The sequence below is a fragment of the Podarcis gaigeae genome (assembly GCF_964106915.1).
Source record: "Podarcis gaigeae genome assembly, chromosome: 3".
Taxonomy (NCBI): domain Eukaryota; kingdom Metazoa; phylum Chordata; class Lepidosauria; order Squamata; family Lacertidae; genus Podarcis; species Podarcis gaigeae.
The window spans coordinates 18,596,035-18,622,643 of record NC_139680.1 but is presented as its reverse complement, the minus strand read 5'-3'; the positions used below and the strand labels follow the sequence as shown (position 1 = coordinate 18,622,643).

The following is a 26,609-nucleotide window of genomic DNA, read 5'->3' as shown; positions in this document are numbered from 1 at the left end:
ACATCGCTGTGCTCCGAGGGAGCTTTAAGCCAGAGGGAAACTCAGCTCAGTTTTTAAAAACTCAATTCCCCGCCGCAATCCGTTTACAGCATGCCGGGTTAATTCTCTTCCACCACTTCAGTTATAAACTGGGGTAAGGAAGCCGGCCATCTGAAATGGAACCAAAACCGCTTTCTGGATTCAAACCGGTTTCCCTCTTGTTGCTTCTCTGAACAACTCCCTTCTTTTCTTCCATTCAGTTGGGAAGTAAAATCACCTTCAAATGCACAATGGCTGCAGGTAGGTGCGATTAGGATCGGGATGCGTTATCTATCAACTTAAGTTCAAACACGCATCCAGTCCTAAACGCATTTAGGTAACAGCGCTAACCTAGGCAGGTTTACGCAAAAATAAGTCCCCTTCTCTTCCATGGGGTCTACGCTGCAAGTATATACTTTTCGACTCGGAAGTAAATCCCATTGGTTCCATGGATACTAACCCCGCTTATCTAGGGGTAAGCCCCATTGAATGCAATAGGACTTCCTTCTGAGTAGACCTTTCGGTGGCATTGACTTGCAAGTAGTTTTAAACGCACTTACTAAGTGGTCAGGGTGACTGCTCGGGATTTCAGACTTCCCGGGGAGTAAATCACTCCAAAATTAGCTTAATGACACATAATGTCAGCGTTCTTTTATTTTCACTAGATTGTGGGACCACGCTATAAATCAAACGCAGGAAGGAATTAGACAGCACCCATGGATCTAAGGTGTCTTTTGTTGTACAGGTTTATTTGGTTGAAATAAAACGCGTTCATTATTAGTGTGTTTGGAAGAGCAAAGGACGAAAGCGGGGGACACCCAGAGGTCAACAGGTGAGAGGAACGCCACATTGCTTTGTGGTTAAGCTTCCTTTCTAAAAATTAAATAAATAATTGTTGAATTCCATTTCACTTTTTTTTTTGACCAGGTGCAGAGTTCAAGGGTTTTTCAAATTCCCTGTTTATTTTTAAGTGGGAGGGAAAATAGGGAGGGAAAAAGCCTTGCACTGAGAGCGCAGCGCGCGATCCAAAGCAGCATATGGGAACTTTGAAGCGCGCGCTTTCCGCTCCCCCGCCGAAATCATGGCGATGCTTTGAACAGGATCGTGACCCAAATCTGCGCAAACGTGTCGAACGCTTAAAGACCCACCGCCACCAATGACAGCTACTAACAGCGGGCCGCGTTGCTTGTTGCGAAGAAGAAGCGTTTGTGCTGCTGCTTTGATTTTAGTTTTGCCGAAGTCACGGGAACCGCAGATGCGTTCCGACATCACTGGCTGCTCTCGGGGAGCTTCGGTGTCTCCTCCCGTCGCTGTTGGCTCCCGTCGAGGTTCGTTTGTTTGATTTTCTTACCCACTTCCTACGAAAGTGATCCGCTAGCCTTCTTGCTTAACAGAAGCGATGAGCCCGATTCTGTGCCTCTTTTTCTGGAGGTAAGTGCCGCGGAATTAAGCGAGGCGCTCGCCTCGAAGGAGCAGCTGGGAGCCCCAGCTCCGAAAAAAGAAAGCCTCAAGTTTGCTCCTTGGGAACTGGCTGCCAAGTTAAGAGGGCAAATGGACCGGGACATGAGCTGGTTCGCTGAGCGCTCCGATTAAGGTGCGATCCTGTCACTGCGCAACGAGGAGCAGCCTTGCAATTCTTCCAGTCCTCGGGTCTCGCTTCTGTTCCTCTGACCCCGTCGGTGCTTTTGGAATCAGCCCAGCGCCCCCGCTTGTAAAATTTGAAGCGGTTTTCAAACGGTGGCAGGCACTAGATGACACTAAGCAGGATCTGCCGGGGCTGAAACCCCAGCTGGTCTTATCGGGACGGATCTGTCTTCACCTCCCTATTAGTTGAGAGACGCTACCTTGTTCGGAAAGGCCGTTTGGCCCTCTGCAGACGCCGAGCTAAATCGAGGCGAAAACCGGGAGCGCTGGGAGGAGGTTCACCGTTCTCTACCCCCTACGCCCGGCTGCCGGGCTTCGTCTGGATTGCCTAAAGCCTTTGCGAGTGTGGATTGAAGCCCAAATCACCCTTGTAGGAATCTGAGGTGGGTAGCTTGATTCACAGGATACTCTGTTTTCTGAACCTGGCTTGAAATCTATTGATTCATCCCAGAGAGGCAGGGATCTGTCCTGCCCACCCAGACCAGAAGATGCAGGTCGGCGATCCAGGATCAACTCCTGATCAGAATGAGCTCCGACTGTGTGGGGTCATTATTATGGGGTGGAATGGGAAGTGAAGATGCCCCCTGGAATGGGATCTGCGGGAAAAAGGAAAGGGTGGGTCCGGAATGCCAGCTAGGATCCGGGGCTACTATGGATGACCCTCTTGGAGATGTGGATCCATCCACCGGATCCATCCTCCCTCTGTAAGTGGGAGGGTTTTTTAAAAAAATGCTTACTCCACAAGCATCAGTCGATTTCTGGAGCGGAGACTGGATAGCTACCGCACATATCCAGTTTACTCCAGAGTAGTCCGGTTCAAATCGAGAATACAGAAGCACGGAATCTCTGGTGTTTTCACACACACCCCAACCAACCAAGCAGTGGATCCTGTTAAGCTTGAGCGCAGCCGCGATCCGTTGGAGAAAGCTCCGCCAAAGCTCTGAGCCTAAGATGGGAGCGACCACTCTCTCCATTCCCGGGAGATCACTTAAGAGCTTAGCGCCCTAGCTGTCTCCCAGACTCGGCTGCCCTGGGGCTCCTCTTGACTCTCTGCCAAGGCTTGTTCGAGGTGCGAGCGTGGTGTGGGGGCAGCGAGGGATGCCACTGGAGCGAAGGCGGAGCGCGTTGGTTGCTCCGTATCCGGGAGCCGAGCGGCCGAAGTAAGAGTTTCCCAGTTAGAAACTTTCCCCCCATTCCAGTGCGCATGCCCAGGGGTGGGGAAGGCGAGGGGGGGCGGGGGAGAGGGGGTTGAAATAAGGAGGCGGCCGAGGGAAGGGATCCGCTCAGTCGGCGTTCGCCTTGCTCCAAGGCGCTTTTGCCTGCAGCCCTTCCAAGCCAGCCGAAAGAAAGAGCGCGGCGCAGAGAGGCTCTCCGCTACCTGGTGCGCTCCTCCGCTCGCTCGCCCGCCTCTCCGCCCCTTCCACCGGATCTGCCGCGGGCCAGCGGGAGAGCAGGCGAGCCGAGGGCCCGGCCCGGCGCGGGCAGCACCACTTTGCCCAACTTTGAAGCTGTGCAGTTTCGCTCACGGAGGATCTTGAACCATCTGCCGGCTGTGGAGCGGCGGAGATCGGGATTAGGTAAATATTTAGATTTGCCTGGCACTTCCCACCCCCCACCCCCCCAAAAAAAACCCTCTTCTCTGGCTGGGTGTCCCGTGCCCTCATTCTCCGGTCGCTTCACGAGATTCAGGTCCTGTTGTGAAGTTCGCGGAGTTCAGTTAGGCCGTCTGGTTCCGCCCCCCAGATAAACTCATAGCTACCAAGATGCTCGGATCTTCTTGCAGACGCAGAGCACGGTCTGCCTACTTCGGCGCCAGCTGCTAAGCTGTCCGACTAAGGCAGGCGTCCCAGCAGTTAGCAGCCCACCCTGCAGTTCCTATGCCCCTTCTTCCCCTTGGCAGAATTGGTCCTCTCTAACCCCACAAGGCTGCAATCCTAAACCTGGCGGGAAGTTAGCCTCGTTGCGTTCAGAGATAGGAGTTTGTTCCTGAACTATCCACGCTTCTAGGGCGAACTGGGCAATAAAAGTCCCATGGGGAGACGGATGTCACCAGGATGCGATCCTAAACATGTGGATTAAGTGCAAGCGAGTCCCGCCTAGGCGATCGGGCTTGTTATCCGAGTTAGGCGCTCAGACAAGGGCCACGAGGCGATCCGAGCCCTCGTCCTCATCCTAAACGCGCGATATCATCCCGTTGGTTCCAGGAGGAACTTATGTCTGCTGAGCCTGGCATACTTTTTCTTTTTTTAAGACCCCGATCCTTAACGTGTTTCCTCAGAAGGCAGGTCGGGAATTCGTCCTTCCAGATCTGTTTCTAGGATCGCAGTGCCAATGCGCTTAAGGGTCGGGCTGCTGATTTTACTAAACCCTGGCAGTTCCACGCGCACCAGAGACCGGTATGTTTCTGCTACCAAGCGTAATTATGCGTGGGTGGGTACGATTTTGTGTGTGTGTGTTTGCGCGATCACTCGCTCGCGCCTGCTATTCATAGCCCACTGAGGACTATAGCAAAACAACAACAACAAACCATCGTCTTTGGGCGTGATATGGAATGTACCTACTTGCCTGCGCATAGGTGGAGGGGGAAACGGTTGGGTCCTAAGCAGATAGCATATTTGGAAACGAGTTCAGCCGAAATCAAGGGGGCATACTTCCAAAAGGAATTTAGGACTGGTGTATATATGTGAGAGTACCCAGAGATTTCTGAGCAGTTGGATAGTACAAGGGGGAATTTCTACATCCTTCGTTTTGCTTGCTATATAAACCACAGCCACAACTCGTTGGCATTGCTGTAATTTGGGGCGATGTCTCTGCAGCAGGTATGTAGTCTCACCCTGGGCATATTTAACTGGGAAGTGTTGAGTCTTTCGGAGAATGTGCACATGGTTGCACCCTTACTTGAAAATTCTCCACGAGATCACCTTAAAGTAGGTTCTCGTGGAGTTGCGATTTCAGAATCGCGCTCGATCCCCGCCAATTTCAGCGGAGTTTCCTTCCCAGCAAGGCTCCCTTGAAAGGGCGTGCAAGGCTGAACTTTTAAATGCAATGGCGGATCTCGCAATCGACTGGACAAATGCGTGTGTAAATGTTAGGGGTATAGCGAGGCAAGACGTTTCGGTTTCACTGGGTTCTCTTCTGATCCATCTCAGATCAGGTCTGTCTCTGTATTAGTATTGCTCTGTGGGCCTGTCTCTTACACCTTACCTGCTTTGAAAACTTCGTAACCTTCCCGTTTTAAAGGCTTTTCATCCTAACCCTCTTGAAGGGAAAGAGACTCCCATTCATTTCGAATGCAGCTCTCTTTCTTTCCAGTTTATTTAACCAGTAGCGAACCGTAAACGGATAGAAACTTCGGGTGTTGCTCTCTTTGCCACGCAATAGATGGCTGTCCGTGTTATTCACCCGGGGTCGCCAGGCCTGCAGGAGTTTTTCAGCAGCTCTTCGGGTTTACGTGTTTTTCATATCCGTTTTCACTGCCAGATTTAGGAGAGCCGATCTAATCCGAAATACTCTGTGTTGTGAATATCAGCTGGTTAAATAAACAGAAGTACTTCGAGCGAACTGGCTGATTTAAATCGATCCACAGACAGATCTCTCTTTGCGCAACGTTGGCACCGAAAGCGCCCGTCTATGCCTGTCTGCATGTTGAAAGAGGTGCAGGGGTTTTTGTTTTGTTTTGGAGGGGGAGGTAGCTTCCTTTGTGAGAATAATTCAGTCTCTTTTCAGAATTAGTGTGTAAATAATGTGTTTGGGGCTGGGGGAGACAGGCAGAAGTAGTAGATGTCCGAAAACTGTACAGATTCGTTTCCATCTCGATGACCTGAAATGATTATTTCGAGTCAGCGGGATCCACTTCCAGTGGCGCTCAGCTTCCAAGTAATGTGATCGAGGGAGGGAAAGTCAGCATCTTCAGCCTCAGGCATTATCCAGGAACAATGTATATTTTGGATAGAGGAAAGCGAAGACTGTTGAAAGACTTTGGCATTCCTTCTGCTTCCCTGCCCCCAGCCATTATTTATTTCCTCAATCAGCTGCTATTATTATTATTATTATTATTATTATTATTATTATTATTTTATCAGTCGCCATTAGCTGTCCTAGAATGCGGTTCCTTATTGCAATTAGCAAAAGCGCCGTCCAGAACGGAATACTTTTTATTTCGTAGGATTTGATTACAGTTTAGCAGACCATCAGGGTTGCGTTGCGCGTTTACTCCAGGGTGAATCCCGTTTAATATCGATGGGGCTTCTCTCTGAGTAAACATGAGCAATCCACTGTGCGTTATATTCCTCCAATGGAAGTTGCTGCAAAGTCATGTGGTTTAGGTCAGGGGTTGTGGTGGTGATGGGGGGGGGGAGGGAGAGAGAATTCCCATGCATGACATCAGCAGCCCGATGCTAACCACGTTTACTCAGAAGTAAATGCAGCTGTGTTTAGGATGGCAGCCTCTAATTCCTGGTCTTCCTTTTCATTCCCCAAACCAGATTCCCCAATGTGGTAATGCTATTGGCACAGTAACTTAGGACTGACTTGCGCTTTTTTTTTTTTTTTTTTGTCTTGTAAGCTATGCACTGCGCGCAAACACAATTATGGGATGTTGAGAGGGACAGAGGTGGCTCAAATAGATAATGATCCCGCGGAGTAAAAATGACGGTCATAATTATTATCTATAGAGCTCCATCCCCTCAACAGAGTAACCAAGCAAAATAAGCCACCAAACCAAGAACTGTCCCCTCAAAAAATGGTCTCTCGTTTTCTGTCCTGCATCCCCATTCACACAAGCGGGCGAAACAGAGGAAGAGAGACACTTTTTAGCGTCAGGTGAGAAGATCCCTCTTGCCTCCAAGGACACCGCCGCTTAATTTGTGGATTCAAAAGCCCCTTGGCATCAGTCTGGTTATGCTGCTTCGGTCAGTAATATCTTGAAGGCCTACTAAACGCGCAGGCTGACATTTTCACCAAGTGACGCTGGCACCTCCAATTTCTATGGACATCTGTATAGAACTTCGCCCCATAAATCTAGATTCGCCTTGCCTGCAAAGCCTTAGGCTCGAGCTGTTTATTTAATTTGGATTTCCAGAATTTGGGGACATCAGATGAAAAGCAGTTTGTTTCCTCTTTTGCTTTCCTCTCTCCATTAACCACAAGGATACCTTTTAAGATTTTAGCGCCCCATTATTTCCTCTGTGTAGGAGGGAGTCTCTCTCTCTCTCTCTCTCTCTCTCTCTCTCTCTCTCTCTCTCTCTCTCTCTGTGTGTGTGTGTGTGTGTGTGTGTGTGAGAGAGAGAGAGAGAGAGAGACCACTGTCCCAGAATTGTTTTGCAGCTCTTAACTACCGCCGCTTGACAGTAGGAGCGATTTCAAACGGCTGTTGTGAACACTTGATCCTGGCGATCTGTAGTATTCAAAGCTTAGGTGTGTGTGGGGGGGGGAAGGATGGGGGGAGGAGAGGGGAAGGGGTTGATTTCTGGTGTGTGAGCAAACAACTGCGAGGGCGTCCGCGGGGCTTGTCAGCACCGATTGCACGATAAAACGTGATTCTTATTTTTTTAAAAAAAATAAAGCAAGAAATTAACGAAGCCTGTTTAGCTCGGCTCCGCCAGGCAAAGGCGCAGAGGCCGCTGGAGTCCTTCCAGCGCTCATTAAGGGACGCAATTAACTCGTTCACGCTCAATTAGAGCCGTACATAACTCCGTTTGAGGAGATCCCGTCGCACCCTTTGCAGAAAGCGGAATGCTCCGCGCGGCTGGAGCCAGGAGAGTCGCCCGCCCGCCGGCCACGCCAATTCCCCTTTCCTGTTTTGTTTCCTCAACACAGGTAGAGGCCACGCTCGATTTCCTCCTGCGCTGCTCGCAGCAATGGAAGGGGAGGCGGGGAAGAGAACGAACGAACGAGCAGTGTCCCTCCAGCTTCGGGGGTTTAAGGGGAGACGGTTTATTTTCTAGTTCTGGCCGGGTTGCTGTTCCAGGCACCCTGGCTTGGGGAAGGAAATCCGTAGGATCTCCTTCACGTGTTCGTCTGAAACGACTTTGTTTTTTTGTTTTTTTAATTTAGCGCGGTGAGCGTTTTTCGTAGGTGACATAATCGAAAGGCGCACCACGCACCCCCTGCCCCGAGGATCTTACAAACTGAACGCAAGCGGGCAGGAGGAAATACGAAGGTTTCTCATAACAACCGTGTTGGATAATAAAACGACCCCAATCCTTTATAAAATTAAAAACAAAAATCGTATTTAATAGAGATTGTCTTGTGTTTTGGAAGAATGGCGGGTGCTCCCAAGTGTTTGTGCTTGTTTTTAATAAGGTTGCAATCATTAGGCCCTTGAAGCCGAGCCAAAGCTTCGATCCTATAACCACTTGCAATTCATCTTAATGGGATCTGTCTCTGGGTAGCTATGTCTAGGATAGCTACCCAGAGACAGATCCCATTAAGATGAATTGCAAGTGGTTATAGGATCGAAGCTTTGGCTCGGCTTCAAGGGCCTAGAGGATCTGGAGCAGGAGGAGCTTTTTATTTTTCGCTTCTTGTAAAACGGTCAAAACAAAACAAAAAACTGAGCATAAATAGATTAACCCCCCCGCGCGCACACCCAGACGCAGCGCCTCCGTAGAGTTCTGTCCACTCCCAACGCGTTGAAATCCTATATCTGAGCTGACCGGGGGCTTTGCTCGCGACGCCTGTGGCATCGCGAATGGAAAGGCGATCGCGAGTTTTGACTGCTTGGATTTTATCATCCGAAAAGCCAGCAACTTAATTTACCTCGGCCATTTTTGCATGTGGAACTAATTGCTGGGGGGGGGGGCAAAAGAGCCCAACATGTTATTTATGAGTCGAGTATTTCATCTGCAAATATCCTCTCCCCCTCCCCCCCCCCGCCGTTGGGAAAAAAAATAGATGCGCCAGGCACGTGGATAATTCAGGCTTAAACTTTAAAAAACAAACTAACCACAAGATGACCATAAATTAAGGGGAGAGTTTCACTGAGACTAGAATGGCAGCGCGAGGTTTTCGCCCTTGGGGAGAGACTTCCTCGCCCCCGCGGGGAAGCTTAGAAAAATGCGATTTCCACTACTATTTCCAAAACATAGTGCCTTAGGCTGATATGGATTGGCCGTTCCCAAAGGCCAAAGTCTTCCCGAGGCCTGAACTGATCTCAGTGCGTAAATCAGTTGAGCAGAGTATAGTTGGAGCGGAGGACACCGCGTGTTGACATTCCTGGACTGCAGGGGGTTGGACTAGATGACCCCCCAACCCCTTCCAGCTCTACAATTCTATATGGATAGAGTGAGTTTGGAAAGGCCTTTCGTGGATGTCGGCGGAACTTACCGCCACTTGAACTCCCAGCCACCTTGAAACCCTCTTTCTGCTAGGCTTTCCTTCTTTGACAAGACCTCTTGGTTTCAAGAGACGGTTTGCTTTGAAAGTCAGCGAGCTTGTTGCCTCCAACGAGTAACACTCCATTGCTTGTTGCAGTCTATCTTATCTTAACTCATAAAGGATGTTACTGGCGCCTTGCGATCCTAGCGAAGAAGTAACTCCTTTTGAATTCAGCGGTGCTTACTCCCAGGTAAGTGGAGTTAAGGTGTAAACCTAGGGCCTGATTTTGAACGCCTCTTGATAGGGCGGTAAGGCTGCAATGCTATGGCTGAACCCAGCTTCGGAGCCAGCATGCATCATAGGATCGGAGTTGCACGGGAGTAGCGCACTAAGTAAGAACCGTGGCCTGGCAAGCCACAGATAGAGCAGTATGTCGGTGGTGAAGACCGCTTTGGACTCCTCCTCCCCCCTAATATTATTATTATTTATTATATTCTAATTTAATTTAATTACTCCTGAAGCCAGCCCTACAATGCCATAAAAATGCCTATGACTGTCCCTTCTTTTTAAAGAACATTTGGCATTTTTTTCTGTTTGCTGAATCCTAAAATTAAGTCCCAGGCAAGCAACGTTCCAGGCAGGTGTTACGTCTGATCATCTGCAAAGCGTATGGAGACTCCAAGGCAGCCTTAGCCAGCTTGGGTGAGAGTTAGCTCCCACCTGCCTCAGGCAGAACACCTCTGCTAGCTGCGGAGGGTGGAAGTTGTAGCCCAAAGCAACAAAGTTACAGCAAAAAGGGTGGCAGGGGTGAAGAAACAAAGCTTCCAGGCTTGCTCGCTCAGCTCCCAACCCCACAGGAGGAGAGAAGGTATCTATGTCGCGCCTACCGTGTGAGGACTAGGGCACTGAAAGAGAGATGGCTTCTCCTCTCTCAAATACAGGCAGTTACAGATCAAAGTGACGCCAATGGTCAAATGCATCGCAATTACATTTTCATGAAATTAATGGGATCGCTCAGTCGGTAGAGCATGAGACTCTTAATCTTGGGTCGAGGGTTCGAGCCCCACCTTGGGCAAAATAGTCCTGCATTTCAGGGGGGTTGGGCTAGATGACCCTTAGGGATCTATTCGGACCCTACGATTCTGTGAAGCAGTTTCCAGTCGTTCGAGTGCGCCTTTGCATCCGTCGGTGCTCTGGAAGGGGAAAGATCCTCGCAATTTTTATTTTTATTTTTATTTTAAAGCCGGAAAGTGACTTTATTTACAAAAAAAGCTCCCCTAAAACAGGCACCCCCTTGTTAAGATACACCAGGGATGTTCCTCCGTTACTCAAAAGCTTGAGGCGGACAGAAAGCAACGGCTAAAGGGGGCTTGGGGAGGGGCGAGAAAGGAAACTTTGCCTTTCCACAGGGTTGCAGCGCAGATGTTGCGCAACAGGTTCCACTCGGCCCAAATCCGGGCTAAACTCCGAATGTAGACAAACCTTTCTTTGCCTTGGCGGGCAAAGTTCCATTGGAAGCGAAGGGATTTGGTTGCTGTTGCGAGAATCAAGATGCGGGTGGACTTACAGCCCGAATTTACAGGGTAAGATTTACACCCCCTCCTTCTCTGTAGATTCCAGTGGGCTTCCTTTCGCATCCCGGTGGTGACATCCGTTTGGAAGCAAGTCCTTTGAGACAAAGCCTGCGTGGATCTGGCTTGGTTTGCAACCTGTTGTATACCTATTGGGGTGGGTGTGTTTTAATAACTAAATTTAATTCAAAGGACTTACTTCCAAGTAACCCTGCTTAGGGTCCCAGCAGGAATTGGGATGTAAGGAGAAACTCAGGCTGGTGGTCAACACAGGAACAAACTCCTAGGGGCCGAGGGGTTTTTGGCCTCCCCAATAAAATACTCGAGGGACTCACCCCCCCCCACAAGCTGATGGGCATTGCCATTCAAATATGCACTGCATCATGCGATCGATTATGCGGGGCGGGGCGTACCTGGGCCCCCCAATGTTTTATTCGTTGGCACCCCTGGGAGTCAACTGAGTTTTCATTAATTTCAGAGGGTCTGCTCTGAGTAAGACTTGGTAGAATGCAACACTTCGGACGGACGGCTTCGGCTTTAATCCTATACCCCCTGGGGGGGGGGGGGGAGGCAGGGGGCAGCTGCCCCCTCAGATCAATAAAACAATAGAAATAACTAACTGACCAATCACGTGGGTCCCTCCCAAAAAAAATTCTGGCTACTCCCATGCCTGGGAGTAAGTCTCATTGAACTCAAGGGGCCTCCTTAATTTTGAGCAGATGCGTCTGGGATGGTGATGTTAGACCCACTTACCGGAGAGCAAACGGGACTATCGATTCGGAGTGAACACGCATAGTTTGGATTGCGCTGCGGGACTGCGATCCAAAGCACGCTTATCTAGCAAGCTTGTAGGTGGGGGGAGCTCACGTCTAGCACTTCAGTCCGAAGCGTAGAAACTGGTCGGAAGCGATCCCACACTGAAAGCGATAGGACGGAAGGATTTCACGGAGTAAATCAGCGCTGGGATCAAACTGTAAACATGTTTAGGATGGAGCCAATGGGTTTGTCGGTCCAGGGAAGTTTGAGCATAGACTTTCGCCTGCGTTGAAATCAATGGGGCCCGTCTTCCCACTTGGAAGGGGACTCTAGTCATAAAAGAAGCTGATGTCCTAACCTCAGTTGCGTCGCCTAAGGCCTAGCGGGGGGGGGGGACGGGACAGGGAGGGGCAGTTGCCCCCCAATAAATAAAAATACTTAACTAACTGAAGTTCTGCCCGCCTAAGATAAATCCTGGCTACGCCCATTCTTGCCCTCCAATGAAAGCGCCGCAGATGGGACTGCACGACTGCAGAGTCGGTGTAGGCACGCTTACTCCGGAGTAAGTTTCGTTGTGTCCAAAAGGGCTTACTTGCTAGGCGTGTTTGAGGTAGCAGTCTCAGTCGTGTGTGTGTGTAGTAGGAAAGGTTTATTTTTTGTTAGCCTGTTGCTTATTTATTTGTTTCACAAAACTTACATACCGCTTGATTGCAAACAACCAACCAAGCAACCTCCAAAGTTGTTAAGTCCCCGAGTAGCTGCTTCAATTTACCCAGCGAGACGTGCCTCCTGATTTTTTTATTATTTTATTTTTAAAAGAAAGAAATATTATTTTAAACGGGACTCTGTTTATTGCCACCGAGGGCAGAGGAAAGGTGGTTGAGAACTCCCAGACTCTTCTCATTTAGGGGAAGAAAAGGGGGTGGGGAGCCGATAAAGATCTGTTGACATGAAGCAGAATTGAAAGGTGGAGGTGACACCGAAATAAAAGGATCAACCGGCTCTGCGGTGGGGAGGAAAGTAGAGCGCAAGGGGGGGGGTGATTGTCACTGCAGACCTCCAGAGAATCGTTGGCTTTGATGTCCTAAAAGGGTCCCGCCACTCGCTTATCCCCCCCCCAAGCTGCTCGTCCCCTTCTCTGTCTCTTCCCTCGGTTGTAACAGAGGAAAAGTGTAACTTACAGATCTGGACCAAGGCCAACAAACTTGTAACAACCCGAATCCTCTCTCTTTCTCTCTCTCTCTCCGCTCCCCTTTGTTTTTAAGCTAAACTGCTTCTAGCGAGCAAAATCATTAGCACAACGGATGCTATTATGAATCACGATTTTTCTTTTCTCCCCTCTTCCTTTCAGGAGAACCGGTGAAAGGCCGCTTCTTATTCGATTGGTGTGACTTAAAACTTTGAAAGTAATCTCCCTCTCCACTCTTTCTCTCTCTCTCTTACACACACACACACACACACACACACACACTTGCCCCAGCGCGACATTCTCTTACAGGGCTAGATTTACGAGTAACAGATCCATCCGGTTAAACCACAGTCCTTGGATTTAAAACGATTTTTTAAAAATAAATTCAGTTCTGAAAACTGAAGGATGCATGCTTAAGCACGTTGGCAGTTAATAATAATAATAATAATAATAATAATAATAATAATAATAATAATAATATGCTGGGAAATCCGTACCTTCAACACACACACACACGGAAGCAAGGCAACTGTTTTTAGTGGAGCGCATAGTCCTAGGATTGGAGCCTTAATTCTTAGTAAAAGAATCAGGATGAATACACGCGTTTAAATAAAATACAAGGACTTTGCTGGGCTGTGAATCGGATTTTAAATATTTACACATGGCAAGACTTAAAGTACATGGGGATATGCCGTAGCAGAGATTTCTCTCCACCTTCCGAATTAAACTGCATTCCATAAATCGCCGACCACCAAGCCTTCAAAATAAGCCTGTAAACCAATATACTGAGGCACGATTTCCGATCGCAGTGAATCTTCCTATTGGACCCTGCACGGATTCACATGCTCAAGAGGAGGAACGCGAACGGGTCCAACGTGTTCGTTCCTTGAAGAATATGCCATTTCTGACGCTAAAAGCACTTGTTCAGAAGTGTCCTATTGATTTCACGGGACATGGTATTCCTTGCAAACGGTGTTTAGGAAATCTGCTTTTATCGTCTCGTCTGAAAAGGAACGGGATCCATCCCCGTGTCAGCTGCCCGGCTCTATTTCAAAAGTGGCCTAAACATAAGGAGTTTGATAAATCTCTTTTGGTAATAAGCGGCTGTGGATGCGAATAATTTTTTTTTAAAAAATGGAGGGGTGACCTTTTAAAAAACACAGCACCCTGGTCCTTAAACAGTTAAATTTAACTGAGGGGTGGGGGGAAGGTTGCAGCGTGTGTGTTTTAATCGACCGGTATACCAAATTTATCCAATTAGAAAAGGCAAATCTTGGCCAAATGTCACACTCGTTTATTCTGGGTCAGTGCGATGGAATTTCTGTAGACTTTCCTTTTTCCTTCTCCCTCCCCCCCCCCCCGTCTTTTCTTAAGGCTGATTTATGTAAAGTGGTGTGAAAGGTGGACTAGGGGCACATCTTTAGTGAGAAGATCCGTGAACAGCAGAACCGCCAGACAAACAGCGCGTCGCCCTTTAATCTTCTCGGCTTCGCGTCTGATCCATCCCATCTCAGCTGCTCGTGAACAATCCCTGCGCTTTCGCTTCGTTCCTTTTTTTGCAGCAGTTTGGTGCGCGCGCGCTCTTGTTTTGCTGTAGCTTTGGGTGTGTGTGTGGGGGGGGAGCAAACTTAAAAAGCAAACTTAGCAACAATATGTTTAGATCGAGAGGCTTCAAAATCCCCCCTCTACATTTCTTTTATTTTGTTTGGGAAGAGCTTTCCAAGCACCCGTGGCAGAGCATGGGCGTGACGTCACGGGGCAAAGCTACGCGGCGTCACCGTTACGTCAAATGCAAACTATAAAAGGAACTCGTTGAGCGCTGAGCAGAGGCAAATGCTCTCTCTGGTTGCTACTTTGCGCTGCGTCGTGGGTACGCCCAGCGCGGTCCCCAGCATGTTTACTCAGAAGTAAAAGGCCGCAGCTTTGCAGCAGCCATTAATCTGCTGCGGGCTCAGAATAAGTAGCAAGGTCTAAACCCGAACATGTGCAACGATCGTAAATAAGAACCCCATGTAAATGCAATTATAACATATTTGGGGGGCTGTTTTATTTCCCCAAGCACGAAAAGTACAGGCACTCCCGCACAATTATCGCCTAAATACGTTTTCGGCTGCAGCCTTAATGCACGTGTTTTAAATCTCGCAGAAATCTGCAGGACTTTGGTAGGGGTTGATTTTTTCTGGCTCAGGCTCCAGATCTTTAAGCATCTGAACTCCGGCATAACTGTTTAAAGGACAGCTTTCCGAGGCCGTCAGCGACCTTTGCAAACCTAACCATTCCGCCGCACGGAGGACGCTTCTGAGGCGCTAGTTGACTGATGGAAATCGACATCAACCTCTCGCTTTGAAAGCTAAGGGCAGCGTTCTGTCCTGCGAGTGCAATTCTGACCCCAGTCTCCGAATCTACCCAAGTCTTTTGCCCCTATCCTAAAACACGCTTCTGGCTTCAATCGGAGGGCCAAGGGCGCCTATTGAATCACAGCCCGCAGGTGTGTGTGTGTGAATCACATCCGTGACCATTGGGCCCTGGATTTCAACAACGTGCATAAAAAGTCCGATCGTTTGCAGGTTTTATTTCGTATTATAGGACAGTCATTCTCCTTCATCCCCCATCCATCTCCTTCTGCTGGAGAAATGAGACTGAAAAGTACAGCCTTGGCTTAAAACTCTTGCTTCCCCCAGAATTGACAGAAACACTCTCTAGCTTTTATAGCTGATCCGAAATCAGGGGTGCCAACCTGAGTAAAAAAAAAAATTGGGGGGAGGGACAGGTATGTCCTGCCCGAACAATTGATCGTAAGATGTGGTGCACGCACTCCATTTGAAAAGCAATGCCCATCAACTTTGGGGGGCGGCCCCCTCACATATTTTATTGGGGGGGGCGAAGGGACCTCGCTTCTGTCCCCCTAACAAAAGTCTGCCCCCCCCTCAAGAAAATCCTGGCTACGCCCATGACCTTAGCCCCGGGGAGTTGACTCATGTGTCTCAAAGACAAGGGCGCACGGGTCGTTCTGCTCGCTTTGTGCACGCGGCTCGATCCCTAGGGCCGTCCAATAGCCTAGAAAACTCCTCTAAATTTCCTCTCGCTCTGGTCTAAGGCGACAGCTCTTAATTTACTATTGCTATCAACTGCCATCCCACGGACACTTAACAGGAGGTAAGGAGGCGCCTATCGAAGTAGCGGCAAGGAGCGCTGACTTCCTCCTGGGCGTGCATTAGGCTTGCGAGGTCCCATTCCCTGCTTAGACGGCTCCTGTTCACCCCTAAGGAATAGAGTGCATAAGAGCCAACTCCTAGGGGCCATGGGCGTCTTCGCTCCCCCAGTAAAATATTTGAGGGGTCTGCTCCCCCAAGTTGATGGGCATTGCCAATCAAATGGAGTGTCCCGCGTGATGTGCAATCTTTAATAAAATACTGCGTGGGGGCCTGATAAAGCCCGCCCCGATAATCAATCGCATGACGCAACTATTTAAATGGCAATGACCACCAACTATGGGGAAGGCCGTCCATGGGCGTGGTCAGGGGGTGCAGGGGGGCAGCTGCCCCCTAAATCAAGTAAATAAAAAAAAACTTTACTAACTGACCAACCGCATCACAGATAACTCGGTTCTGTCCCCCTCAACACAAATCCTGACTATGGCCCAGCCCCCTCAAATATTTTATTGGGGGGTCCGGAGCCCCCTCGGCCCATAGCTGTCAACGTTTCCCTTTTTTAATAGGGAGATTCCCTTATTCCGAGTAGGTTTCCTCGCAAGAAAAGGGAAAAGTTGACAGCTATGCCTCGGCCCCTAGCAGTTGGCTCCTATGTGATCGATTATAAAAGGGGGGCTTGCCCCCCTTTTATTCAAATTGGCACCCCTGATGGGGTGTGTGGGATTTTTGTCTCGTTTTGTAGCAGTGGACGAGGCGAGGGAAGGAGGGGGCCCCGACGCAGAGCTTTGAAGTCAGCTATGTTAAATCCTTGTACTCTGCTTTCCGAAGCAAATTGGAGGTCAGAGTTGAAGCGGAGCAGAGGAGAGGGCAGAGAAGCCGCGAGCAAAGCGGGGAATTTCCTGCCTGAGTGAAGGTCCAGGCCTTCTCGCCAGCAGCGGCACGGACCTCGCGCTGCCTGGTCTCCAAAACCAAACCAGACTCTCACCTTGTTGGGTGGGGCCAAGGGGCGCTGGCGGGTTTGCAGCGCATCTGTTCGGATTGCTTTGCGTCCAAAGGTCCTAGGGCCAATGGGAACACAGCCTGCGTGTTACTATGCGCGGTTTAGGGGATGACACAATAAATAAAAAGCAGTTCCATCAACCCCTGGTATGACCAAGAAACAAGGCATTTTTGTGATGTTGCCTCTGTATCGGTGGTGTCCCTTGAGAAGCTGAGTGGCTCTTGTGTTTTGGGGGGGGAAATGTTTTTTATTAAAGATTTTATTGAATTACAAAAGAACGTGCAATGTCTCTCTCCCTCCCCCCCCCAAAAAAAATCATAGAGTCTCTTAGTTACGTTCAGTATAAGACTCGGCTCTTGTTAAATTACACAAGAGGAAGCTAATTTTGGTGGCTAAAGAGTAGCAGAAGTTCTACCATCAAGAAATCAAGGGCACAGCTATCCATTACAACTTCCAGAAGGGGCGTTTCTTTCAATATGTAAGCTAGAAACTCCTGCCAATTATTACTGTGGCAAAAACATTTGGGGACACCAGTTCTTTGCCTCCCAAATCTCCTGTCTTTCCCTCCCCCTTCCCAATGGATAGCACAGGGTCTGATGCCCATCATGATACATTTAGTAGCAAACAGCAGCTTCTTGTGAATTGGAGCCACAGCTGAGAGTGCCAGTGGTTTCTACAAAAGATCTCATCTTGTTCATTGCCCACTGTTGAGGACTTCTCCTCCGCCTCTCTTAGTTTCTTACTTTCTACTTGGGACAGGAAACATTCTTGCATACATTGTATACTCCTTTAAATAACTCCTTTAAAAGACAAATAAGAATACAGTGGTACCTCTGGTTAAAAACTTAATTCGTTCCGGAGGTCTGTTCTTAACCTGAAACTGTTCTTAACCTGAGGTACCACTTTAGTTAATGGGGCCTCCTGCTGCCGCCGTGCCGCTGGCGTGCGATTTCTGTTCTCATCCTGTTCTTAACCAGAGGTACTATTTCTGGGTCAGCAGAGTCTGTAACCTGAAGTGTCTGTAACCCGAAGCGTCTGTAACCCGAGGTACCACTGTACATAATGCTTGTATAGCATTTACAAGTGTTCAGAGCACTTCACATGCATTCATAGAATTGCAAAGTTGGGACCATGAGAGTCATCTTGTCATAGGAACCAACTCCTAGGGGGCCGAGGTCCCTTCCGCCCTCCCAATAAAATATCTGAGGGGGCCTGCCCTCCCAAAGTTGATGGGCATTGCCATTCAAATGGTGTGAGGGTGCCATGTCATAGAATAACAGAACTGTAGAGTTGGAAGAGACCCCAAAGATCATCTAGTTCCTGCAAGGCAGGAATATGCATCTGCCCCATACGGGGAACGAACCTGCAACCTTGGCTTTGTCAGCACCTCGCTCTAACCCACTGAGCTATCCAGGCACATGATCAATTATGCAGAATAGGGCTTACTTGGGCCTCCCAATATTTTATTCAAGTTGGCACCCCTGCATCTTGTCGAACCCCTTGCAATTCAGAAATCTTTTGCCCAATGTGGGGCTCGAACCCACATTACCCTGAGATTTAGAGTCTCATGCTCTACCAACTATAGGCTATCTGTCCCACTGGTATCCTTGGAATCCTTACTATTACCCTGTGTTGTTGCAGGTGGGGGTGGGTGGCTGAGTCTGAGAGAGAGGCTTGTCTATGACCCCCTCTGGTGATTTCATGGTAGAGGTGAAATTTGAACAAGTGGCTTTCAGATTCACAGCTTTATTTGTTCCAGTGTGAGAGCCAGTGTGGTGTATTGGTTAAGAGTGGTAGACTCGTAATCTGGGGAACCGGGTTCGTGTCTCCGCTCCTCCACATGCAGCTGCTGGGTGACCTTGGGCCAGTCACACTTCTCTGAAGTCTCTCAGCCCCACTCACCTCACAGAGTGTTTGTTGTGGGGGAGGAAGGGAAAGGAGAATGTTAGCCGCTTTGAGACTCCTTCGGGTAGTGATAAAGTGGGATGTCAAATCCAAACTCTTCTTCTTCTGTTCCATCCAGTAATCAGACACGTTTGTGTGTGTGTTTCCCCATTCCCTTCTTTCTCTCTTTCTTACAGGCACTTGCCTTTGCTGCCAGGCTTCTCTGCTATCATGGGTAGCAAGACTTTGCCAGCTCCAGTGCCCATCCACCCCTCCCTCCAGCTCACCAACTATTCCTTCTTGCAAGCTTTCAATGGCCTGCCCGCCGTGCCTTCGGAACATCTGCCCAACCTCTATGGCTTCAGCGCCCTCCACGCCGTTCATCTTCACCAGTGGACCCTGGGCTACCCGGCCATGCATTTGCCTCGTTCGTCCTTCGCCAAAGTGCCCGGCGTGGCCAGCCTGGTGGACGCCAGGTTCCAGCTGCCCGCCTTCCCTCTCTTCCCGCATGTCATCCATCCCAAACACGAAGCTGCCAACATGCCGCTCAAAGCCAAGCCCCGATTTGACTTTGCCAATCTCGCTGTGGCAGCCACTCAGGAGGACCACTCGAAACTGGGACAGATCGATAGCCAAGGCTCCCCTCCGGGCCTGGGCTCCTTGCTCGAGGTGACCAAGCTTTCACCGGAGAAGAAACCCACGCGGGGAAGGTTACCTTCCAAAACCAAGAAGGAATTTGTGTGCAAATTCTGCGGCAGGCACTTCACCAAGTCGTACAACCTTTTGATCCATGAAAGAACCCACACGGACGAAAGGCCGTACACATGTGACATTTGCCACAAGGCCTTCAGAAGACAAGATCACCTGAGGGATCACAGGTAGGCCTGAGCGTTTAATGGATCTGTTCTTCTGAAGCCCATCTTAACTGCCAACAATTACAGTGTCTCATCTAGTAGCTATACCCGATTATATGTCGTGGATAACTGTTATCACAGACAAATGAGATGGTGCTACTTCAGTAAAAAATGCCCATTACACATTAGGTAACACTTGGATATGCTTAATGGTGACTCTCCATTGTGACTTTAATGCTGCTGTTAATAGTAATAGTAATAGTAATAGTAATAATAATAGTAATAGTAATAGTAATAGTAATAGTAATAGTAATAGTAATAATACACTGACCATCTAGCCACTCTGGGCAGCTTCCAACACATACAAAAACATAATATAACATCAAACATAAAAAACCTTCCCAATACAGGGCTGCCTTCAGATGCCTTCTAAAAGTTGTGTAGTTCTTTATCTCCTTGATGGGAGGACATTCCACAGCATGGGTGCCACTGCTGAGAAGGCCCTCTGCCTGGTTCCTTGTAGCTTCACTTCTCTCAGTGAGAGAACCACCAGAAGTCCCTGGGAGGTGGACCTCAGTTTCTGGGCTGAACGATGGCGGTGGAGATGCTCCTTCAGGTAGAGCTGGGAAATCCAAAAATGTTTCCTAGCTGAAATTTCAGCTAAGTAACAGATCTGTAATGTGACGTATTCCATCCTCTACTGCAAGGTTGGGAACTATTTTTCACCTTGAGGGCCACACTCCATTTGGGGCAACCTATCCAGGGCCACATGCCAGCAGGGAATAGTTAGCCAGAACAAGTGTAGATGCACACACCTCTCTCTACCTCCCATCCAGGCAAGCAAGAGTTCAATGATACATTCCAGCCAGGCAAAAAACACTTGGGAGATGAAATGAAGCAAGTGAGAGGTATGACCTGGGGAAAGGGTTCATGGCCTGGAGGACCACAATCAACATCTGCTCTACTATTACACCCTGTTTCCTACTGTCATGCCCAAGCAAGTAATGATCTGTGTGAAGGATCTCATATTCTCTTTCTTATGCAGAAAATGCATTTATTGAGTTTTTTGGGTTTCGTCATTGCATAACATTATTTCACCAAAGTTCACCTGCAACAGGGTTGTACCACTGATGTTGGCTGGAAGGCTGTTTTCTGAGCAGATGACCAGGGGTTGCATCCACAATCCCCATGGAGAATATCATGGTGGTCAACAAACATCCATTCCTTAAACTCCTCTTCCTGAGGCTCCCCGCCCTGCACAGCTAACGTTTCACTTCCTGGATCAGATCCCAGGTGAGGGAAACCCTGTCAGGGGCAGGAGGAAAAGAATGCATCAGGAGAGAATTCATGCCAAAATTATATTTGATGATTGTTTTCCTTCCCAAGTGTGAGCATTGCTGATGCAGGCTGCAGTCCTATGAATCTGGGAGTAAGCCTCATCTAAACTCAATGGAATTTACCTCTGGGAGACGTGAATCGGATTGGGCTGTTAAATGACAAGCTAGAGCTGATTCACCAGAGGATCATGCAGATAAGCATACCTCACTGATACATGTGGATCTTTTGCACCTGAATACCTGATTGATTGAATGATGTGGAGCCGGGTTAGCCAACGTTGTGTCCTCCTGATCTCCAGCTCCCATCAGCCCCAGCCAGCATTGCCAATGACCAGGAACGATAGAAGCTGAATAGTCCAACAATGTTTTGAGGGTGCCGTATTGGGTATCCCTGCTGTAGAGTGTGGTAGGGGGACCGATGGAGATGCTAATGGGTTTGTTAGGTCCTAGGTCCTGATATCTGATGCCTTTAAGTCTTATTTGGTCATCTCCTCTAGTGACTATCACATGACATGACATGCATGCAGTCAGGGTTCTAAACCATGTAAGGAGCCAACATGCATGGAGGATGGAGTTGGAGCAGGGTCCACAAGCACTACCCTACTCTTTCCCACATGAGATGGTAATCTTAAGAAGGGACAATGGCCTTCCTACATATAGATGTACAAATAACTGCTTATGCAAGGGAAAACCAACAGAAGTTGATAGCAGTGGCAAAGGTCCTTATGAACATAGGAAGGGCTTTGTATGTACCAAGTCAGACCAATGGTCTACCTATCACAGTATATTGCCTACTTTGGTTGGCAGAAGCCCTCTCCACTGCCTCAGATGGAGGTCTCTCCAAACATACCAACTTAGGATCCTTATAACAGCTGCAGATGTTGAGGGTTGAACCTCAACATTATGTGCTCTTCTATTCTCTTAGAGCCCCAACCCTTTCTATCTACTAATTATATGAGACAAAATGAGTATGCATTTACACTTTTCATGAATAACAAGTTCACTTGTATTCCAAGTCTACCCACAGCCTAAATGAAGCCACGTATTTCAGCTGAAATCCATTTTAGCCCAGTCTTGAGGACATTTTAGTGGAAGCACGTTCCATTCAGTACAATGGGATTTACTGGATTGCGAGTTTTGTCCCATTTAGGATTAAGGAATGAAGGAAGATGCTTAAATACTGATAGACCTAGATAGCTCCTTTGTGGATCAGGGCATTTATTTGTTTAGAACTCTCTGTGATGTATATGTAATGTTCTTTCCCTCTATTTTTGCACAGTGAGAATTTTTTAGGGCAACTCATGAATATTATGTGCATGAAACCCACTGAAGACACAAAACATTTTAGCAGCCTAATGCCCAGCTAGACTCAGTTCTTGATTACTAGAACTGCAATCTTAGTCTGCAAATAGTCTTATTTATTCAGATATTATATGTGGGTTTGGCATGCTCATCACTCGCATCAAAGCAGGTAGTGGAGAAAAATAAGCAAAAATCTCATTTATAATAAAATCAGTCCCCACCTGCTACTGGTTCCATCACTTCCAGTTATTTATAATAAAAACATGTCTATGCTACCTATTTAATCTGATTTCATACTGTTGCGTCTCTCAGCCAAGGAACTAGGGACACGGTAGGGACATCAGAGAAAGTCTCAGCTGCAGGAGTGTCCCTGACAACTTAAAAGTCTCGGGGCAGATGGCAGCAAGACTTTGTGTATGCTAATTTCTATGCATAGGTGTACTTTGAGGTTTCTGGGCAAATAGAGTGGGTCTCACCAGAACTGCAGTTTGCCACAGCCCTGGAAGCAAAATGTAAAATAGGAACAAGATATCTGAGACCCCAGGGTAAAAGCATCAGGCCTGGGGGCTTTTGATCTTCCCTAATAACACCCCTGATCAGCACCCTAACAAATTATGCTAACTACAGTTCTCTAGAAGAAGCTGTGACAGTTAAACTGGTTTCAAGCCAGTTTAAATGAGCAGTGTAAATATCTGCCAAGGTACCAACCTAGATTCATGACAAACTCCTCCATGGGATCATATCCCCCTAAACATCATATTCATTCTATTTTCAGTGTTTCAGGACTTTCCCAACAATTGTTTCCCCCCTCTGTTTTATTGCTGACAATTATTTTGTGCAGGGAAGCATGAGTGAACTTCTGAAGAACTTTAAAAAAAGAAACTGCAACACCCAGTAATAGATCCCATAGGATTGAAGCTCTACTTATTTAATTTATAGACTGCCCTGCTACAGAAGCTCTATAACAATGCATTTAGTTAAGGTGAACTGTAAGTTTACGATGGTTCTCATCTTACACCAGAGGCAGATGCCTGTACGTTTTCTGCTGCGGAGCTAACAGCGGTTTTCAATCCCTTTCTCTCATCACTGCTGCTTTGATCAAATCTGGAGCTCTGTTTTGGGATAAAAAGAAAAGTATTTGGAGATCTGAACACAGATTTCCCATGGTTCGTCTCCCTTTATCCAAGGCTAACTGGATAGTCCATGTACAAACCAGGGATTTCAACTCAAGGGGCACAAACTAAAATATAGTTATAGATCGTGTGCTTTTTTAGGGTTTAACCAGACATACATTTCCCTGAAGGTAAGCCCCTCTGAACACAACAGGACTTACTTCAGTTAAATATAGGATGTACATCCCAAGTCCATTGAAATCATTGGCAGCCGTGTGCATTTATTGTGTGCTAAATTGCAGCTGAGCGTTTCAGTCCAATTATCTCCTGTAGGCAAGGGAGCTCTGGTTGTGTTTGATCCCATTCAGTTCAATGGAGAAGATCCTCCAAAAACATCTCCCTTTGAACCTGGAGAACAACTATATATTGATGTGAATGGAAAAACTTCCATGTACTGAAATCTCCATGATATACTGAATTCTCCACGATATACAGAAGCACACAGGAGGCTCAAAGTGGAATTTCCAGATCCATATGCCCTGCTATTAGATTTTTCTTTGCATATCATTGTTCTCCTTTGAGAACTTTCACCAAAACTTTGACCTCCCACCTGTACATTGTAGCAAGCTAAGACAGAAATGTATGTTGGTCATCTGATCAAATCTAAAATCTCTCTCTCTCTTTCTCTCTTATTTTCTCTCCCCAGATATATCCACTCTAAAGAAAAGCCCTTTAAGTGCCAAGAATGTGGGAAAGGATTTTGCCAATCCAGGACTCTAGCTGTTCACAAGACACTTCACACACAAGTAAAGGAACTTAAACCTTCGAAAATGAAATGCTAAAGCTTCTAGCCCCCATGAACTTCACCCCACACCCGGCATTCCGAAATTTAGACCAAATTCTTGACAGAGACGTTGTGGAGCACTGAACACTATTAATTTTAAATTTGTTAAGAAAAGAAAAACTCAACCCCTCTCCGCATACAAACGTAGCCAGCCTTCCCAAAAACCTGGGTGCTTCCGAGTTACACAGAGGAGTGTAAACCTTGTATGACTCTGCTAAACTTTACGTCAAAAGGTGGTGCTCAAGTATTGGAGAGAGGAATTTTCATTGTGTTACGAGGCAAACAACACCCAAAATAGCTTCCTGAAGTTTTTGCTTTTCTTTAATTTTTAAAATTCTCATCCTTTCTGTATGCTTGTGTGTGACTGTTTAAAAGGCTTATCATTCATCATACTTCCAAAGAGAAAACCCAGAAGATGGTTAAAGAGAAACCAGCTTCATGTTTTAGGCACTGCTGAGATGAGAAGGAAGATCACTGATAAACTCTATGTTTGAAAGGAAGCGAATGACCCTCCCATGTAATGGATCTTGCTGTTCCTCTACAGATTTTTCACACCCAAGTCTTCCATCAGTGGGTCTCCTTCCTGCACACTGTGGCAAACATCCTGGGCTTTCTGTTTGTTTGTTTGCGGTCTAGTGCCTTGGGAGTGGTTAGTAGCTGGTGGATTTATTTAAACAAAGCCAAACACACAAACACCGAAAGTGGGCAAAAGTTGACAACAATAAATCAAAGTGACTGCCGTGCCCAGTATGGTCTTAGTAGTACTTTCAAGTTAGCATGTGTCTGAATGGGGAGTGAATGGAATTGATGGGGTGGGGTGGGGGGCATTTGACAAATCTCAGCCTGAGAGTTTTATCCCCAGTTGTCTTTCCCACCCTCCTTAGCAGTGTAAATAATAATAATGAGACATTCCAATATGTTTTTGGTTAAAGTTATTGCTATTTGGCACTTTATGCTGATTCTTGATAATGAACATTTATCACTGGATTTATTTGTGTGCGTGCGTGTTTTTTTTTTTTTTAAGTATTAAAATAAATTGGCATTTTACAGGCAAACATGGCTGGGTGACCTTTTCACTCCCTCTGTTAAAAATGCTTTTAGCAAGGCCCGTGATTTCTTACGCGGCTACTATCTGGTATTGTTCTGTGGACACTGAATCTGTTAATGACCTTGGTTTTGAGAAGCACAGCTTTAATTTAAATGTGGTCTTAACTTTAACAGATAAAGGCAGCAGTCCCATACCCACGTCCCAGTAAGCCCCATGGAACTAAGTGGAACTTACTTCAGAGTAGAAATGTAAAGGTCTGTATTGCAAGTTAACAAACGAAGACTGTGATCCTATGCGTACTTGGAGGTGACAGTAAATGCAGGAGACTAAATGCATAGGACTGGGTCCCAACATGCATAGGATTAGGTTGCAAAATCCATAATGCAGGATTAAGATGGAGCATTATAGTATTGCAATGGGGTGTTGCAATACTTGCAGGTGGGCGGATGCAAGCCCCATTCAACTGTACAGATATGCATAAGGCTGCAGTGCAAATCAATTTCAAACTGAGGCTTTTGCTTGAACAGACTTAAGAATTTCGCCATGAAGCATTGACCAGTGTAATCCTATGCATGTTTGCCCAGAAGTAAAACCCCAGTATGTGCAGGGGTAAAGGTAAAGGTAAAGGGACCACTGACCATTAAGTCCAGTTGTGGATGACTCTGGTGTTGCAGCGCTCATCTCGCTTTACTGGCCGAGGGAACCAGCGTTTGTCCGCAGACAGCTTCCGGGTCATGTGGCCAGCATGACTAAGCTGGTTCTGGTGAACCAGAGCAGCACATAGAAACACCATTTACCTTCCCACTGGAGCGGTACCTATTTATCTACTTGCACTTGATGTGCTTTTGAACTGCTAGGTTGGCAGGAACAGGGACTGAGCAACGGGTGCTCACCCCATTGCGGGGATTCGAACCACCAACCTTCTGATTGGCGAGCCCTAGGCTCAGTGGTCAAGGGTCCTTTACCTTTACCTTTTAAGCATATACTGGATTGTACTGCCGGGGACCATCCATAAAGCACACAAAACTTTTTAGGACTTGCTTAAGTCTCTTTTGCCCCTTGTCACACTTTGCCTGGTTCTATTAAATTAAAATTCAGGTTGTTACAATATCAGTATCTAGGGTTGCCATACACCTGGAATTTCCTGGACATATCCAGTCAGAAGCAGTCTCCGGGCAGAAATCGCTGAAATGTACGGATTTTCACTGTTTGAAATATGGCAACCCCACACAATCACTTCCAGGCATACCGATAATGTATGGATGGTGTTGTGAGGCTGCACTACTTAAAATGCTCAGCAATTCAGAACTATGTTCAATGTGGCTTACTCCCAGGGAAGTGCGTCCCTGCAGTGGCAAGCACAGTGCCTGTGCAGGATTGCAGCCCGAAGCTACCTATTTAGAAGTTGTTTCCACAAGGGGACCACAGCTCCATCCGTCCACATATTCAAAACGTGATTGCTCATTGTAACACCAGATCAAAACATTTCAGAAAGTGGCCTAGACTGTGGACTTTTCCCTCTCTGGTTTCTCCAAGTGTGAAAAATGAGTCTGGATAACACCATCCTGAGAGATAAGGCAC

At 47.5% G+C, this 26,609-nt stretch overlaps 1 protein-coding gene across 2 annotated transcripts; it reads left to right on the top strand.

Annotated features, from left to right (window-relative positions):
* Positions 1-1,843: 1,843 nt before the first annotated feature.
* On the top strand, positions 1,844-25,035 carry OSR1 (odd-skipped related transcription factor 1). 2 transcript variants are annotated; one of them, XM_083730798.1, is made up of 3 exons: positions 1,844-3,239; positions 18,729-19,409; positions 23,843-25,035. In XM_083730798.1, exons 2-3 carry the CDS (start codon positions 18,763-18,765, stop codon positions 23,976-23,978), a joined length of 783 nt encoding a protein of 260 aa, XP_083586924.1. In that variant the 5' UTR covers positions 1,844-3,239; positions 18,729-18,762; the 3' UTR covers positions 23,979-25,035. The 2 variants fall into 2 exon arrangements, with proteins under 2 accessions (XP_083586924.1, XP_083586923.1); XM_083730797.1 differs by lacking the exon at positions 1,844-3,239 and adding an exon at positions 3,945-4,058.
* Positions 25,036-26,609: the final 1,574 nt, after the last annotated feature.